Source organism: Nyctereutes procyonoides, unplaced genomic scaffold, assembly GCF_905146905.1.
Source record: "Nyctereutes procyonoides isolate TBG_1078 unplaced genomic scaffold, NYPRO_anot_genome, whole genome shotgun sequence".
NCBI lineage: Eukaryota > Metazoa > Chordata > Mammalia > Carnivora > Canidae > Nyctereutes > Nyctereutes procyonoides.
The window spans coordinates 25,576,007-25,595,483 of NW_026575082.1; the positions used below are offsets into that span (position 1 = coordinate 25,576,007).

The window sequence follows — 19,477 nt, forward strand, 5'->3', positions numbered from 1 at the left end:
AGCCCGACGCTGGGCTCCATCCCAGGACCCTGAGATCATGACCTGAGCTGAGGGCAGACACTTAACCATGGAGACACCGAGGCGCCCTGAAATTCCTGTCTTCTGTGTGGTGATCACGCTTACCATGATGCACCTTCCCATTTTGGATTGATTCTGGCAACTGTTTTAAGCCCCTTGGATTTTTTTTTTTTTTATTTATGATAGTCACAGAGAGAGAGAGAGAGGCAGAGACACAGGCAGAGGGAGAAGCAGGCTCCATGCACTGGGAGCCCGATGTGGGATTCGATCCCGGGTCTCCAGGATCGCGCCCTGGGCCAAAGGCAGGTGCCAAACCGCTGCGCCACCCAGGGATCCCCGGATTTTTTTTTTTAATATATGTTGTTAATCATGCATTTAAAAGTTTGATTCTAGTTTGAGAAATAAATAATAAACTATAAAACTGGTAGAAAACTAAGGATTTTCTTTTATTTTTTGATTTCTCCCTTTGTATTTTACATCAAGGGATTATTGTTTATACCAAAAGGTTTTAGTTGTCTTTATGAAGACTTAGAGAAAAAAAAAATTAAGACAAATGTATTTGTCTTTTGGCTGTGTTTTTTACTATCTTAACAGGTAGCCTCCTTCTTTAATTCTTACTCTAATTGGCCAATATATAGCAGGATCCAAGAGCCCAGTAGTAGGACTCAGTCATTGAATTTTACTAGCTGGGGGGCATTAACTTGAGCTGATTACCTAACTTCATCAGTTATGGGTGTTACCCATTTTTTATGGATTTGTGTCCTGAGGCCCAGAAAATTACATGACTTGACCAGATTTTTAAGAGCCAGGATTTGAATTTAGGCATTCTTATTATTCAGGCCCTTTGGTAAGGAAAAAAAAGGAGAAAGACAGAAATAAGGCCTAGTTGGAAAGTGAGAGACTGAGTAGGGGAGATTGCCAGAGAGAAAAAAGAATTAACAGTCGGGAGCTAGATTAAGCCATTTAATAGAAGCAGGAAGAGCCAAATAGGCAGAGTTTTAAGAGGGGGAGAGGCATCAGGAAGAGGATGTGTTAGTGAAAAACAAATTCTGACATGGATTTAGTCAGGTGTTTGATATATACCATAGTAATCAACAGAACTTTATTATCATCACTAATAATATGCTTTACATGTATTTCTAGATACCAAACTATAAAACGATTTTTTTAAAGATTTTATTTATTTATTCATGAGTGACACAGAGAGGGAGAGAGGCAGAGACACAGGCAGAGGGAGAAGCAGGCTTCCTGCAGGGAATCCGATGTGGGACTCGATCCCGGGTCTCCAGGATCACACCCTGGGCCGAAGGCGGCGTGCTAAACCATTGGGGTACCCGGGCTGCCCTATAAAATGATTTTAAATATTTCTGAAAGCTACTTTTTTTTTTAAGGTTTTATTTATTTCTTTGAGAGAAAGAGAAAGCACAAACCGGGGAGCGGGAGAGGGAGAAGCAGGCTCCCCACTGAGCGGGGAGCCCTGTATGGGGCTCGATCCCAGGACCCTGGATCATGACCTGGGCTGCAGGCAGACGCTCAACTGACTGAGCCACCCAGGCGCCTCCTGAGAGCTTCATCTTCCAAATGAAGTGCAAAACTTTGAATCTCATGAATTTTAAAATAGTTCCACACACAAAGGGATAGATGAAGTTTTATTCAGAGTGACTCAACTTCTAGGAATTATCTTCGCAAATGAGGCTTTGAGAAACAAACTGACAACTACATATGGCATATGGAAGATGCTAAGTAAATACGTCTTGCATGTGCTGCTTGCTGTTCATTTTCTTGACTAAATGAAAAAATATTTTTAGACCTTTAACAACAATATATAATAGGTAGCAGAAAGTTTTTAAAGTTTAAAACGGCTGATGTATAAAAATCACCACTGCTCACCTTGTACTTTGCTTTGCCCTCATGTTGAGTCACCTTGATGAGCAGCCTTAATCCAGTATATATTTTTCTCTTGTTAACATGTGCATAATCTGTCCTCAAGTTATTTAATAAAAATTAAAGGAAGATTTTCCTTCTTCTCTCCCTATATACTCAAGAATAGGGAAAATAGCTATTTTAAAACAAGAACCCAAAATTTAAAAATTTGAGCTAGTGAAATCTAGAAAAGTTAGATTCAATATGGGTTTTATTTTGATAATAAATAGCTTTATATTTTTTATGATTTCCAATTTTGAGTCTAGGTGCTTCCCCAGATTTCATCACCAGGAGTAGTGGAGTATAGACTATGTACAAGTAAAACTATCTGTTCTAACTTGTGCCACGTATTTCTAATGTTGGAAATGTGCTCTTTGAACATGCCAGCATTAACAATCCTGACCTATAAGATTTCAACATACCCTAGCAAGAGATATTGAAACCTGGAAGATAGGCAGATAGGAATTCCATTCCATGGAAAGTCCATCTACTCAGTGATTCAGCAACATATCAACTATTGATAAGTGTTCTGTTTTCCATTTAGGCTAGGAGAAAAAAATACTTGATCCTTGATAGTGAACACATAGTAGATGTACTGGTTATAGTTCATCTCTTCAGCTTTTTTTGCCCTTTATATGGTCAGGTGAACTGAACATAGGTAAAGTAAATTGAATGTAAAATCTTAGAACTTAATGTTCTAGATATCCCTTTCTTACCATGCTTTTCAGCAACTTGGTCATTAACCATGGCAGAGTAGTTGCCACCCTGCAGAGGGCGCTGTAACTAAAAGTCTATATTGATTGTTCTATAAAACCTTTTTTATAACTCTTTTTAACCAAATAAGAAATTTTTTTTAAAGATTTTATCTATTTATTCATGAGAGACATAGAGAGAGGCAGAGACACAGGCAGAGGGAGAAGCAGGCTCCATGCAGGAAGCCTGATTCAGGACTCGATTCTGGGACCCTGGGGTCACGCCCTGAGCCAAAGGCAGATGTTCAACCACTGAGCCACCCAGGCGTCCTCAAATAAGAAACTTATTACTTACATTTTTTTTATTGACATCAGAAAAAAAATCAAATTAATGAAACAGTATTCTCACAAGAGTAAAACAATGTGAAGCAATGTCATTTTATATATACTGAAGACTTTCTTGTTTCAAACAGATATACACATGATTGAAATAAAAATATCCTATAAAAATCCCTAAGAAGAATAATGTCATTCAACACAGCTGAAAAAAACTTGAAAGCACAGCATTAAAACCTTAGTTTTCTCAGTATCTCTTTTTATGTGTGTATGTGTGTGTGTGTGTGTGTGTGTATATATATATATATATATATATATATATATATATATATATATATGGTAAATCTACCAGTTGAGTACAATCTGTTATGGATTCTTATCCCAGCATCCATGAATGGGCTTTAGGGTATCTCTTAACACCCTAACATCATATATAAGCATAAATACATTTTTGTGAGGAAAAGGTCCATAACTTTCAATACATCTTATCAAGGAAGTCCCTGGCTTTAAAAATGGGAAAGGGGGGACTCCTGGGTGGCTCAGTGGTTGAGCACCTGCCTATGGCCCAGGGCATGACCCCGGGGTCCTGGGATCGAGTCCCACTTCGGGCTCCGTGCATGGAGCCTGCTTCTCCCTCTGCCTGTGTGTCTGCCTCTCTCTCTCATGAATAAATACATAAAATTTTTAAAAAATGTTTTAATGGGAAAGGGAAGGGTAGGATAGAGCAAAAGGAGATGAATAACCATTGACCTGCTTTTTGAGTAAAACATTAAGCCAGTCACTTTGGGGTGTGCACAAAGATCAAGCTGCTCCTCGTCTTCAGGGCAGCGGATGAACTGACGTTTACCCAAAGCCAGGTATGGAACTGGCGTGTTTGTCGCGGCCACAGGACACCCCAGGAGGTAGGCGGCAGTCTCCGCGGTTTACCAGGAGGAGCAGCAGCTGTGGTGGGAGGATCTCCGCTCAAACCCGGTGGCGCTGCAGAGTTGCTGTGTGACCTTGTAGGAGTCACTGCTGCGTCTCAGTTTCCTCTCGTCTAAAATACGAATAGCAAGGCCTACCTTACAGGAATCTCACGAGGATTAAAAAGATCTTGTTTGGAAAATGGTTAACGTAATGGGTGTCTTGCTCAGATTAGATGATGAATGTTAGTTATGAGGAACGGATCCAGAAAGATTAAGGAATTTGCCTGAGGCAAAGCCAGGAAATGGTAGAACTTACTGTCTAATTGGGAAATATGACAGGCCTACTGCCAATCCAAAATGACCCTATCAAATATTCAAATCTAATAAATCTTCACGGACAAGGACAGACAGATCTCGGAAAAGCAGGATTGGTTTAGGACAGCACCGTCCAACTGAGAGTTAAGCTCTGGAGCCTTCAGGCATACATTGTATATAATGAATTTGTTTCTTACGTACCTGGAAAGTACTAGCTCTAGGTATGCGTACCTGAAGAATTAAAAAAAAAAAAGAATGGATTGGAGTAGAATGTTGAAAAGCTCTTGAGTGCGTGCCATGCTAAAGAGTAGCTCTTAGTCATGGAAACCTAGTTTTGGGTTCGGGGGAGAGGTAAATATGTATCTGAAGACATGACTTCTTGTTAAATATAACGCTTAGGATCATGAAAAATGTAATTTAGGGACATAAGGAATATGTAAATCGATAGAACTATAGAAGTGTTTATTTAAAATGTATTTAGTTTTAAGTTTACTGTCCATCAGTGTAAAAGCTGTGAGATGCTTTTATGTCAAGGAGTCGAGGAATTCTAGATCAAAAGATCAAAAGTATTCAGTTAATTAGGTTGGAAAATCAATGAAAAAAAAATGCACCGGCCTTTACAGTTTTGTTTACTTCTCTAGGACCTACGGAAAGCTGGATTGCTGATTTTTGCTAATAAACAAGATGTTAAAGAATGCATGACAGTAGCAGAAATCTCCCAGTTTTTGAAACTAACTTCTATTAAAGATCACCAGTGGCATATCCAGGCGTGCTGTGCTCTTACTGGCGAGGGGTAAGAGGTCTTCCTTTTGGAAAACATGTGTTTAGTTTAGAAACATGTATTTCTTCTTAAAATCAATAGATATTTAATCTACCACATATAAAAGAATGTAAAGGAGAGATGTAAGACATCGTTCTTATCTGTACCTAGAGAGTTTTTAGCATGGGTCTATAAAGAACAAAACATGAATCATATGTGTAATATGTGTAAACACACTGAACTAATGCATGTGAACAAATAGATGATAGAATTACTGCAGAAATTCAGAGAAATGTCAAGAAGAGCTGGACAAGTCAGGAAACACTTCTTTCACTGGTGGAGGGCTTTCCACACATTGTATCATTTATTTATGATTAACAATCCCGTGGACCGATTGTTTTTCATTTACATTTTATTCATAAAGAAGGTGACCTGGAAAAGGATTCAAGCATGAGACTAATTTGGGATACTCCCTTTGCCACCAGCATCGTCAAGAGGGAGTTGCTGCACTTTCAGAAGCGGGGGTCCAGGGGAGCTTGGAATGGGAGAGGGGTTTGGGAAAGAAAGGCAGGTGCCTACCGTAGAACTTTGCCCTGGTCCAATGCCCAGAGACAAAAGGATTTTAAGAAAGAGGTGGTTGTCAGCATTGTCAAATAGGTCAAGGGTCAGGAGGCGGGAGAGAGCGCTATTAGGAGAGATGGAATAAAGGAGGTTCGAAATAGGACAAAAAGCTAAAAGATATGAGCAAGTTAACGTTTTGGTTGTAGTTGTTTTTCCAAAATATGATGGATCTGTGTGTTGAAAAGCAGTGAAAAATAATTAATTGGTAGATGAAGATTCTAATTAGAGGTCTTAGATTTGAGATACAGGAAAGAGCAGAAGCTCGGGGCAGAGCAAGGTAGCTTCAGTGGCTCATTCGTTCACCTTCACCATGGTCTCGAGAGGAAGAGAGTTTCTCTCACCAGCTCCCTCATCTGTTTCCCTTGCCTAACACCAGAGGAACCTCAACTCCAAATTGAAGGCCTCTATTTAGAATCCCTCATGTATGTATTTAAAAGCAGAGAAAAAAAGAATTAAATCAGAGATGAAGCTGAACTTGCCCCTCCCTCCCAAGCTGAATCTTAGTGAAATTGAAATAGAAGGCCCTGTTGCCTGATTACAGACATGAGAGCATAATTAGAACCTCATAAAAGCATGTATGTTCGTTTAAAAAAAAAGTCGTAGATAATACTGATTGTCTGCATGCTCATTTAGGTAAAAATGTCTTAACCATTTCATATTTTTTTGTCAAATAGTTGAATACATGTTGATACAGGTATATCTTTATGTGATAACACATAAAGCAAAAACATTGATTTTCATACTGAATTTAACAGCAAAGAAGATCACGTAGGATTGGTAAAATATTTGACTTACGTACTTTGAGTAATTGTGTGAAAAATATCATTACTTAGGGTAGATACGAACCCTGGCAGTTTCATTTTTAAAAGAGGAAATAAAAGAGTAACATGCTTATCAATGATATGAGTTACCTTTATTGTCCTCATTGAACTGAGTTAACAATCCAAAGATCTATAATTACGTTATTGTCAATTTATGAAACATTTCAGAGATTAAATGTAAGCTTTAGATTATGATGCCTTGTATATAAGTTTTAAAATTTTATAAAATAATAATACATATGTAATGTAGAATGTCTTATAACTTTGGAAATATTATCATACAATTACATAAATCAATAAATCCCCAAAAGGGTAGTGATTACTTTTTTGGTGTAAGGTCATCCTAGCCCTAAGCAAGGTGATGAAATGTGTGTGTTTATTAAATTGTGTTCTATATTTTTCTATGTCAGAAATATGTCATATTTATTTTTAACCAGAATTATTAATATGTGTGTATAAATTCAGAAATGTGTTTAAATTTGCAATAATTCTTTTACCTGTGTTTAAGATAAAAAAGAACAAGAAATAAAGATCTCCAAATACCCAGAAAAAAATAAAATAAAAGAGGAAATAAATAGATGGTGATGGGATAACTTTTCAATTTTGGTTTGTGTGGGCTTCTCTTTGCAATAGTTATCGAGTGGAGATGTTTGGTTTTGGAGAAAATGTTTCTCTTCTGCAGTCTAGCCACCTTGGACTAAGCTGTAGGTTTTAGGGTTAGTTGGCATTTTGACTCCCACCCCTGCAATTTGCCAACATCTTTTAAGCCTGGGTTCCGAACCTCTTGTAGTGTGGGAAGGGTTCTGGTCTCAGCATCGTGAGGATTAAGATAATGGATATTAAGTACTCAGCACAGTTTCTGGTTTGCTATTAGGTAACTGCTGTCATTTAACACTTTGGAGTTAATTTATTTGCCTATTATTTTATTATTTTGCACCATCTATCAGTAGTTTATACATAAGGAATCTAGTAATAGTAGGGCAAGTAAGAGCCAACAGCAAAATAACCATTTATTCACCTCATTATTTTCTTCTTCTTCTTTCTTCTTTCTTCTTTCTTCTTTCTTCTTTCTTCTTCTCCTTCTCCTTCTCCTCCTTCTCCTTCTCCTTCTTTTACATTATTAGATTCATACTTCCACAAAAATCTGAGTCTGGTGTTTTTGATTAAATATGGTAGCATAGTTTCTCATATCTGTTAAAGCTCCTTATATAGAATAGTTAATATTTTATATAACAGTCTTTCATTTTGTTATAATATGTACAATCCTTTTCCTCCTGCTAAACATTTAGTTTCTATTATCATAGTGAACATCTCTTTCTATATTTTGTGCTGTTCTCAATTAACTGGTATTAGTGATAAGAGATTTTATTCCCTTCAAATTTTTAAAATATATAGATGTAATATACATATTATATGTATACTTTGTTTTACCAGCTCAACTATATATTAATTTCCCTGCCATTTTTATTTCATTTATATCATGAGCATTTTATCATACTGTAAAATCTTTGAAAGGAAGTTTTTAATATTTGATGTTGTGAATGTTCTATAATTTAAATTTTTTTCTCTATTTCAAGGGATTTAAATTTTACTTTTACCTATTAAAAATGCTGTGATGAATAGTCTAATACATCAACCAGACCTTGTCTCTTATTTTTTTTTAGAATATATTTCTAGAAGTAGAAAAAAGGTATTGGTATTTTAAATATTTCTGATACGTATTGCTAAATTACTTTCTGTTGATATTCATTATATAATTATTGAGCTCCTTCTGTGTGTCAGGCAGTGGTCTAGAAACTGGAGACATAACAGAACCAGAAAAGCAGGAATGTACTACTATGTATGAGAGTATTGCTTTACCAGCATAACACCAACATTAAATATTATTGATTTTTTAATCTTTGTTGTTTAAGTAAATGAAAAATGGTATCTTTTAGTTTGTTGTTCATAGCTTTTTAGTTGATAATTTAATCAAATGACTTTATATTTTTGTAGATTATGCCAAGGACTTGAATGGATGATGTCACGACTTAAGATTAGATGATCTCTACTGACCTCTGCTCATGGACTTTGTATAAACGAAGTGCTGGACTTTACCTGAAAGCTGCAAAAATTAATGGTTTAGATATATTTATAATAAACTGACTTAAACTTTTTCTATAAGAAGAAAAATTAAGACCACTTATTTGAAAACAAAGATGAAGTCTCACTTTCCAATCTGCTTTCTCATTAGTTCCTTCCAAAGCAAGGTCTTTAAAGCTGTGATTGCCATTTTTCTCATAATGAATCCTCTCAGGACATTGTGTAGCCTGTGGTAAGTACAAAGGGAGAGGAAGACATTTTTCATTCTAAGAGCTTTATTATCAGTATAACCCTCCCTAGTTGAATGTTGTTCTCTTCTTGTTGCATTAAGTCAAAATACAAATCACACTCAGTTTCCAATATTTTAAAATGTAACGTTAATTATGAAAAGTATTTTGCATAAGGTTGTATATGTATTGTGTATATACCTCAAGTTCAAGTTACGGCTTTGATTATGTTCTAAAGAAAAGCAAATAACACAAAAGTAATAATATCCTTAGTTATAACCATAATGAGATGAATACTGGCATTGGTGTTAAGTGCTGTTTTGTGCTTTCCCCCTATGTTCTCTGTATTGTACTAACCGATCCCCAAAATCATTGAGCTGCTCTTTAAAAAAAAAAAGAAAGAGAAGAAAGCTCAACATTGTGTACCCATTTTTTGTTGATCAAATTACATAAATGAAAACATGTAATCCAACTGAGTGGAGTACTGCAAATTTTTGGCTTAGTATTATGAATGGACAGGATTTCATGTTGAGCAATTATCAGATTGTTCCCTTTATTGGATCTATGCCATCTGAATTACTGAGAAAATTGTTAATCCATTAATTAGTCCATCATCAATTGTGATTACAATTATCGAGTGATTTTTTTTTTCCCGCAACGTTAGTGGGAAGATGTTGTGTCAAATATGTCTGCCCAGAGTAGTATCACCCTATAAATATTATCAAGAAATTTACCTAGAGTCTTCTTAGGTATTGAATTATATATCCAGCATTTAAAGTGAATTTGAGATGAAAAGTAAAGCTTATTTTCTAAGCAATGAAGGTTATTTTGTTATTTGAAAATTTCTCATTGTAGGAATTGGGATAGTTTGAGATTTTTCATTTCTGTGTGTTTTCTTTTATCTTAATACCACGTGAATGCATTGATGATTATTAAATACAAATTATTTTTAATGCTTTTAAGAATTCAGTTTAAAAGTTGGTCAACATGATATATTATTTTTACAAAGAAGTAACTTGGCCCCAAATATCTTGTTTGCTTAGGATTTTTTTTTCCTTCACTGAAAATGGGAAGTTATGAAGGTTGAAGGTATTTCTGTTGTAACTTATAAACAAACTTACCCTAATGTGTTCAGACATCTTTTTGGGTACTCTCTTTGCATGTGTTTCATGCCCTAAAAATCTGAAGGCTGATCCAAACTGGCATGTTTTAGGATATTGAAGAAAAGAAATAACTACTTTTAATACCAGCCTTTTAGATTTCATGCAGATTTTGATGAGGAATAATAGTATTGACAAGCATTGACAAAACTCCGAAAGTTTCTTTCTGTAGCATATACTCAATAACTAAATCCAAGTCAGGCATGGGAGGTCAGTGTTTAACAGTGGACGTTTTGTGTTTCATATTTATAGTATAATGTTCATAATGCAAGTATAACATTTTAATATTTGTCAACTTGCTTTTACAAAAGTAAACTCCAAATTACTAAGCTTTATTTGTTCATATGTTCTCATACTTTTCCAAATCACTATTATTATTAGGAATGACTTGTTTTATACTAAAAACTCCCTTAAAAATCCAAATCTCTTTTGCAGATGTTGCATTTTCACCAGAGATAAATATTCTGTAAAGTAGTCCAGCAAATTCGCATCTTTTACCCTTTTTATCTTTCAATTTGAAGAATCGTGGTTTAGTCCCGCGGCTTGTTGCCATAGGAGTTAGCGCTCCTCCAGCACACGCCCTTGCCGTCAGGGCCTTGGCTAGAATTCACTCGTGGTTGGATGTGTAAGGCGTGCACTACATCGTTACGGTTGGTGTCCTGTAGCAGGTCGTTGACATGGCATCGTGAGGATGCAAGAAACCTTAAACCACATTTACAGAACATGATTCTTTGTTACATTCCCTCTTCTCTAAGAGAAGCATTAGAAATAAGGTTGTACCTGTACACTGTACGTAGAACCAAAATTACATGAGAAAAGACTTTTAATTCACGTAAGAATATACATCAAGACAATTTAAACAGTATTATTTCCAGATCCGACGGAGAGCCTCAGGAGTAGTCATATTGGCAATTTATATGTAGTTTGAGTAGGATTAAGCAAAAGGCATTGCTTTTGGTTTTTAATATGCTACTTACGGGTGTAAACAGTCATCTTATTTAGAGCCGTTGTGCTCGCCTCTGAAAAGAACAGAGATTCATACCTCTGTACATGTGGCTGGATTTAAATGTTGTTTGATATTAATTTTGAAAGGCATGTAATCTTGGTGAAAGTAACCACATGCTACAAGCATTTAAATATGTTAATTTTGTGATAATAGCATTTATAAAGTATATCTTACACATTATATCGAGGAGTCTAGTTTGAAGATTTTCAGTTCTCTCTTATTTGGCTCTTAGGACGGGCAAAGAATTCAGTGAAGGCAGGTGGTTGGGGGAGCCGGGGGAGGTGGGTATAGAATATGACATTTTGCCTTAAGAATAGAGAAGCGCTTTAGCACTGCTGGCTGGCATTTTTAATGCAGATAGTTAAAGTGATTTTAGAAGTGTGGTGTGAAAAAGAGTTTCTGTTTTCTGGCCTTTAAGAAGTGCCTAGTAGGTAGTTACAGAAAAGTACAGGGAACTTGAGGAAAGGCAGGAAGTCCCGGAGATGTTCCTTTCTTTTTTGTCTGAGTGTATAGAATTAAGATGCCTAGAAATGGGATTTTATTGTCCTCTCTCTTGTAGGCATTTTACATTTCTTGCTGTGACTACAGCAACCACATACAGTACAGACAACCTCAGAATCTGTTTATATTTGCGTAAATAGAAAAACTGGTCTAGACAACTTTTTAGTTTTCTCTGCAGGTGTTTCTGGGAATATATCTGTAGTGTGTTCTGCTTTATACCTAGAGGATAGCAGCACATCCCAGATTTTCTGTGGATTTGGGGATCATCTTCTCTCGATGGCCCAGTTGTATGTTGGCATCAGTCCCTCTTTCGAAGCTGGGTAGAGACGGGGTTTCTTGGCATGGCTTACCCTTGACCCCTCCCAACTGTCAAAATATACGCTGGAACTTCTTACTTCAGATCAGAGCTTCCCATAGCTCAGCCATCCCTTGCTCCCCTGTATCTTCATTCTCCATCAGTGAAGGTATGTTACCCGATCCTGGAGGTATTCCAAACTTTGCCTTACAGCCATCATTCCCTACACCACCAGTTTCCCAGTAGGTTCTCTAGTTCTTTGCTATTTCCCCACCACTGGCTTGATTTAGTTTGTACTTTGCTCATTAGAGAGTATTGCCAGGATTGTTGAGTATATCAGAAGACTGGCTTGCTATCCATACAGTATATAAATGTCAGTAATAAAATCATTTATACTGTATTTAACATTTTAATGCTTCTTAATTTTAGCTTCATATGCTGAATAGTAGATTCAGAAAGATAACAACTGTCTAGACTTTGCCAGCTCCTTAAGCTGCTAGTTAGGCACGGACGGGATGAAGTTACGTGTATATTATCTTCCCATTACCAAACATAGATCGCATTTTGGAGGATACCTGTGCAAATGATTTGAGTCAGAAAAAGATGCCAAACCAAATTTGTATGTAGTGTTTAACCTGAAGACATCCTTAAAACCATAGCCCACATTCTGTTTTGTTACTCATGTTTTACTTAACACAGATAAACGTTAGATGTCTAAAGGAATTAGTAATGAGATGCCTGTCTTTACAAAATAAACCTGTTGAAATGGGCTTTAAAAAACATCAGAATCATCAACCATCATGTGTTGATTCTGTATAGATACAGACACAGTATAGAAAGTACTCATTTAAAGTTCCACGGATACAAAATGGAACTTCTATCTCATGCTCCCTCAAAGAACGTATGATAGTCTTAAACTCATATTGGTGAAATAAAGGGAAAAAATTTAAAAGCTTTGGATGTTAAAAAAATGACTTTCTATTAAATGCTAAAATGCTGTGTGGAATTATGAAGAAATTGCTACAGGATAGAGTCGGGCTAATTATGCAATTTTTCAAATCAGTTGTCTAGTTATGTATTATTCTAAAAACTAAAGCGTATGGTCTTGCCTGCTAGATATGCTGTTCTTTGAAAGAAGATTCTCATAGTCTGTACTCAAGAAGTGCCTAAAATTGATGTGTGTGGTATTTTAAGTCCATCTAATAAATTATATATATTTCTATGGCATTATATGTGCTTGGTGTACTGATGACACAGCCCTGAGGATTTCTAAGTCACAGTTTGTGCTTTATTTGAGTAAAAAAAAAACCTAGATTACAAACCATAGTAAACATGAGCAAAACCATTGCCCTTTTGTTAAGGTAGAGGCTAGAAAACTGAAATCTATTTCTGTTTTTTTTTTAAATAGCCTTCATACGCAGAAAATTATATTGTGCATTTTAAAACCTTAATGAAAGCTTATTGCTTATATAAGAGTAGCCTCTTAACTCTCCTCATACTCAGTGGTTAGTAATTTTGATCATATTGTTTAGCTCTGGATTCATTTTGTGAGCATGCCCAAATCTTTCCTCTTTGTTAAGAGTCTACTTAAAAACTAAAATATTTGATAGACTCCTATTATGTTTCTCATAGTTCCCTCTTTTCTTTTTTTTTTTTTTTCAGGCCATAGAATGTGACTATAAATTCTGGGGGCCGAGACTTGATTCTTACAATTACGTTGTCTTTATATTTTAAATCATCTTGCATGGAAAGTGAAATGTGTACATGATTTTAAATAATTGTATACTATTCTCTTCTCCAAAACTTCTGACATTGGTGATATACAGAATTCCTCTAATTATTTTTGCTTGAACTAGTCATTTAGATTGGAGTAGCCTTTTTTTATATTATGTCCCTCTACGGTTTTTTTGAGAGGAGGTTATACCTGCAGAGCACTTTTAAAGATACTTTCTCGGTTAATGTTCAAAATAACACATTGAGGAAGAAGCTACAATTATGACTAAGGAGGGCTCTTTTGGTTGCTAGAGATGAGAAAAATGTATACTAATTTTAATTTGTGCTTAAAAACAATTTTACTAACAGTATTGATTTTAAATATGGTAAATTCTTGTAGATAGTCTTCCTTCTTTATCGTATGTCCTTAGAGAAGCCTAGATGAAAATGCGTTTCAAGTCCTCTATTTGTATAACTACCCCTCCCAAATTGAGCTCTATGCATATTGACATAGTCGAAGCCACATTTAATACAACAAAGAAATTAGAACACCTTTTGAAAGTTTTTAGGTTTATTGTATTGGAATTTCTAATGTGATAAAAGGTTTTGAGTCAAGCTTTGTAATGCACAAAAACGCAGAAGAGTTGTCTTCTCTCTTTTTTTTGAACTTGTGTTTCCCTGTATCCTAAGAAAACTTTACACTCAAGGAATATTCCAAAAAAGTAAGGATCTTAGAGCACTTAGGTGCTTTTATTGTTCATCACTGCTGATGTGTTAGATACCTAGGGAAATAATATGTTGGGGCTTTCTTGGCAAGACAACTTTGTGGATGGCTGGAACATATTTTTGTTTTGCGGGAGGCTGGGAGGGAGTGGCAGATTGCAGTAGGGACCTCTCCATTGGTAAAACAGTCTCATCAGCTGCTGTTTTGCAGATGTGTTACTTACAGCAGTGTTCTTGTCTCCAGAACTCACTAAGCTGTCAGGCTCCAGAAATGTAAGGGATGAGTCAGGTGACTAGCGGTAGGGCCTTATTTATTATGAAATAAAGGAATCATGTCAAGATATGTTTGGGGGGAAATGAAAAATAAGGTTTTACTGGTGAATTTCCATGTTTAATATGTATATTAACTTTTTTTTTAAAGTTGCATGTTAACCTGGGATAAAGTGTTGTCTCTGCTTTATGCTTTGAGTAAAAAAGGAAAAAAAAAAAAGATGGGTTAAATTGTTACTCTACTATGTGCTATTATTACATATACCTTTTCTTTTAGAAGGGGTTAATTATAATTATTATTCACACGTCTGTGTTGTCAGTGTTTTTATTCTGATTTATTCTCTGAATGTGTTCAGACTTAGTGATGGTAGCCTTATTTACCGGCAAGGGCTGAGATCAGCCAGGACAGTTGGAAAGATATAATAGCTGCATTATGCAAATGACAAAATGATTGTCCTGATATTCTCTAGGAATCTTTTTATGGAACTTAGATAATAGAGAGCTTTCTGGTTCTTTCTTCTGGATATTTGAATTGGACATGAACCGGATAAATAGTGACCACTTTATCTAACTAATTTGTCTTAAACTGTGAGAAAAGTCCTGTCATTTAAAATGAATATTATTAGAGTGAACTTTCATGAGAATGATTGATAGTAAACAAGAAAAGTGAAGGAAAAGAAGTAGGAGAAGAGGAATCACCCCCGTGCGTATGCTTATTTGGATATGGTCTGTGTCCCCTCCGTTGGAACGTAAGCTCCGGGGCAGCCGAGGACTAGGAATGTTGTGTTAACCAGTTTATATCTGTCAGTGCTGAGTATGTGACAGGTGTCTGGCTTATATGTGTCGGTAAATGAATGAATGAGAACTAATGATGTTTGTGAGCTTCTCCCCCATGTAGGTTTCCCTTACCTCTGTAATTCTAGCACGCCGACAGATTCCATTCTTACTTAATTCACCTTCTTTCAAAAAGGATTCAAGGTGACCATATGTCTTACTCATTGGTTCTTGTGGTAGAAATCAGATTTATTTCCTTAAAAATGGCCCCAAAGCATCATGCAGTGCAATAAGTGTATACAGATTTTATTTACTTGAAATCTGTGTGGATCTGCGTGTAGGAATGTCAGGAACACACCAGAGTATATTGTAAGCGTCTGCAGACACTGAAATGGCAAATGGTACAACAGCTCTTTTGGAAGAAAGTCTATATCATCATCTCGATCTTTATGCCCTTTTTTCATTTTCACATCTGGAATATCCCCCTTTTGCTACTAAAGAATGAGATTTTCACAACATAAAACAGCCTCTGACATTCCTTTTGAATGTGTTCCTTATGACTCCTACCAACCCTTTGCGATTCTGTGACTTTGACCTGCCTAAGTGACCATTTATTCACATCGCCACATGCCTTGTAGTTTAGCAAATCATTCTGTCTCAGCATAGATGAAATGTTTTTGAAGCAGTCCCAATGTTTGGATGCTTCTAGGTTTGGGGTTCATTATTTCTTTGTACAAGGAACATTGTGATGGACATACTCTGTTGAAAGCTTTTTCATTGTTAGAAATATTTTTTTCATAGTTAGCTATATTTCTTTTGGCTAGAATTTCAGAAGTGCAGCTACTGGATTAAATGATACCATGGGATTTGAGAGTACCTATTCATAATTAATATTGTGGGTGTTTTTTAAAACCCTTTCCACTTAAATAAAAGGATAAGCATGTTGTCTTATTTTGTACCTAATTGTTTATTGATACTATTTTTTAATATATTTCAAATTCTTTTGTTTGTACATTTATTATTAGAATCTTAGTGTTTTTCATATAAATCAGTTAAATCCTTTAAGTAGTAAGTATATTAACCCTTAATAGTGATTTTACAGACTTCCTAGTTTGCCCCTTTAATTTTTATAATTATCTTTTTAGCATATAGAAGTGTTTATTAATGTAAAAAAATTACATAAGGAATACATATTTCTTTGACTGAAAACCAGAAAAGAGATAGTAAGCAAAAAGACAATTAAAATCATCCATTGTCCCACCATTCTAAGAAAACCAGTATTGGCACTTTGGGATGCATATGTATATATTTGAGTGTATGTTTTCAATATAGAATTCTAAAATGCCCTATAAGCATTTTTCACATATAAAAAAACTATTTTAATGATGTATTTGCTGCTTGGGTTGTCCCAATTTATTTAACCAGTCTTCTCTTAATGTACATTAGCTTGTTGCTTCCTGCCATTAAAAACAATACTGCAGTTAATATTTAAATTTAGTTTTCATTTAGCCTACAAGTTGAATTTCGGTATCAAAGTAAAAGACGTTAGTGGCATATTGCCCAATTGTCCTCCCCAAAGCCCGCCCACATCCTGGTCAGTTCTTCACTCCAACACATGGCCATCTTTATATTAAAATAGTTTATGCTACAGTCACCTGCTCCTCACTGTTCGCAGGCCACCGCCACTCTGCCCGGGCATTTCGGCTGTGCATACGTGTATATTCACCAGTCTTCCCCAGTCAGCAAAATGCAGGCCTCTGGGATCTTTAGCCTTTAACCTGTTGTGCAGAGCTTACTTGTTAACCTGCTTGTAATGGATCCAACATGTGCTAATCAGGACTTTTTGGAAGTATAGAGGGAAAAACCTATAAACATGTATTTCCAGCTGACCTTTTTTAATATTGGGGAAAGATACTCCAACACTTGTTATCATCTAGCATTGGATGACCTGTCTTCCGCCTTGGTGATGCTTTCCTGCAAGCATGTCAACCTTCAGTGCTAGTCCTTTGACTTTTCTGTTAAAGGTTCATTGTCTTATAGAAGTTTATATTCAGTTTAATAATATAGATTGTACTCTTTCCCAGGTGTGACTGAATTCCCATTTCGTCATTATCTTTGTAAGAAAATGGCTTTTGATGAGCAAGTTTTTAAGTTTCAGGAACACATCATTGCTTATTTCAAGTAACACCTGTTTGAATTTTTTAAGTCTCAGCTGACCCCTGGGTGAAAAGTGACACCTCACCTGTATAGTTACATTTTTTTGGTTTACTACTGACTTTGAACGTCTTCATAGATTTTTGGTCATTTTATTTTATATAAAATTTTCAGCGTCCTTCATACATTTTGCTACTGGCTTTTGTGAAAGTTCTTTTAAAGAATATTAATCCTTTGCCCATGTGTCATGAAAACTTTCACCTTTTTTGTGGATTCTTAAGTTGGTCTCATAAGAATTTAAAATTTTAGTTGAATGTGTTAGGCTTTATGGTTTGTGCCTCCTGTTCAAAATTTTTGTGTGGAGAAGATAGAAAATAACATAGCTAATGGTTGGTAGGATACTTTTATCTGTACTCTGAGTGGCTGATAGTCCTGTTTCTTTTTTCCCCTTAATAAACAGTGAATGGTTAATGTGATAGGATCAATAAAGAGGGCTGATTGGCTTTTTGACCTATTGGATTATATATCCTACATTTTAAGTGTTTATTATAAGGTTTTGCTTTTTTTTCCCCCCAGATGCTTTCTGAGCCCTACATTGAATACAGTTCAGTTGTAAAAATAAGTGTTGGAAGTCCTGTGTTAATTCATTTAAGAAATACATTCAGTATCCATCTGTTAAGGACCAACATACTAAGGAATTTGTTAAATTGCATGCTGAAACATGTGCCATTAAAATTTTTTTATAAGGAGAGTTTAATAACATGGGGAAATAGTGATTGTGACGTGTTAAGTGGAGGAAAAGAAGGATTCAAACTGTTCCACCTACTATGATCTCAACTATGTTTAGAAAGTATGGAAGAAAATATAACATTACAGGTTATTGTAAGGCAATAGCATTATGGTTGGTATTTTTCTGATTCTTGATGCTTTTGTGTATCCTAGATACTATGCTATATCAAGCCTATTACATTGATAATTAGAAAACAGCGTTGGATCATTTTCGTTTGTTTTTAGAATCATTTTAATTGGGATGGGAAGGAATACAAAAATAATTTTTAATTTATGAGTAAATAAGCTTCTCTTAGGTTTTGTTTCTTTTCTTTTTTTCTTCATCTAACACTGCATTTGGGAGCATTATGAAGAGAGATCAAGATGATTAATAAGAATTAATTAACTAATGCTATGCCAGTTGCAGACTCCAGTGCAAGGTTGAATGATTTTGATAGAATTCTCATCAATCATTGTGGGTAAAAAAGATTACTCCTTTAGTTTATTACTTGATATTTCACTGCTTTTGAACAATGCTCGAACACAGATCATCTATACTGAGATGATTGTTTTAAAAAGATACAAACAAAATGCAGTGAGAATTAGAAGAAAATGGTATTATTTCCAGTGGGGGGGTCTCAGGAAGGCTTCGTGTAAGCAGGGTGGTATTGTAAACCAGACCTGGACTGGACCACAGCCTGGGTTGTAAGCTAGGCCTGCTGTAACCATATGCGTGGTTTTATGCATATTGCCAGTGCTTTAAGACCTCAACTTCACCAGTTTTCAAAAATCTTTTTAGCAATGGAACCCTCGTGTACAAAACAGGTAAAGTTAATGTTTTATTTATGTGCAGTTTCTGTTAGAAACCATAATATTTACTGGGCAAAAACAAGAGTGGTTTAATTAAAATCAAATTTAATTAAATTTGATTAAATTATACACTTAGTTTCAAATGTCTTACATTAATCAATTTTCGAAAGTTGGAAAATAATTGACAGGAAGTGGAAAAGATTGATTTACTAAAGATAAAAATGATAAATTTGAAATTAATTGTCTTACTGTGCATATAAATGGTGCTAACATTTTGGCTTCATGTTAATAAAACCTAAATGATGTTTCTTGAGAATGGTAGTCATTTTTTTAAAAAAATGTAAAATCTTTTTCAGATTATAAAATCACCTGCTTATTTTTGTACTTAAAATTATAGTTTAATGGACTGCTTCACTAATATTTGTCAGATGAGAATCTTTAATAAAAGATGTGAGTTGAATTTATACAACATGTTTTTCGTGGTGAATATGGCTCTCAGGTATTTTTTTTTCTGTTATTTGATTAAATAAATTAAGTCATTTAATTGGACAAAATCATTTGCTACCCCTTAAAATGAATGTAAGAGCCCATCCATGAAAAAGC

The 19,477-nt window shown here is 35.3% G+C and overlaps 1 protein-coding gene across 1 annotated transcript in view; it reads left to right on the top strand.

Annotated features, from left to right (window-relative positions):
* Positions 1-19,180, top strand: part of LOC129514486 (ADP-ribosylation factor-like protein 5A) — a 32,804-nt gene extending 13,624 nt beyond the window's left edge. The window contains exons 5-6 of the mRNA XM_055333080.1: positions 4,831-4,982; positions 8,387-19,180. Coding sequence (XP_055189055.1) covers positions 4,831-4,982; positions 8,387-8,435 — 201 coding nt within the window. The 3' untranslated portion in view covers positions 8,436-19,180. The remainder of the gene's footprint in view (positions 1-4,830; positions 4,983-8,386) is intronic.
* Positions 19,181-19,477: the final 297 nt, after the last annotated feature.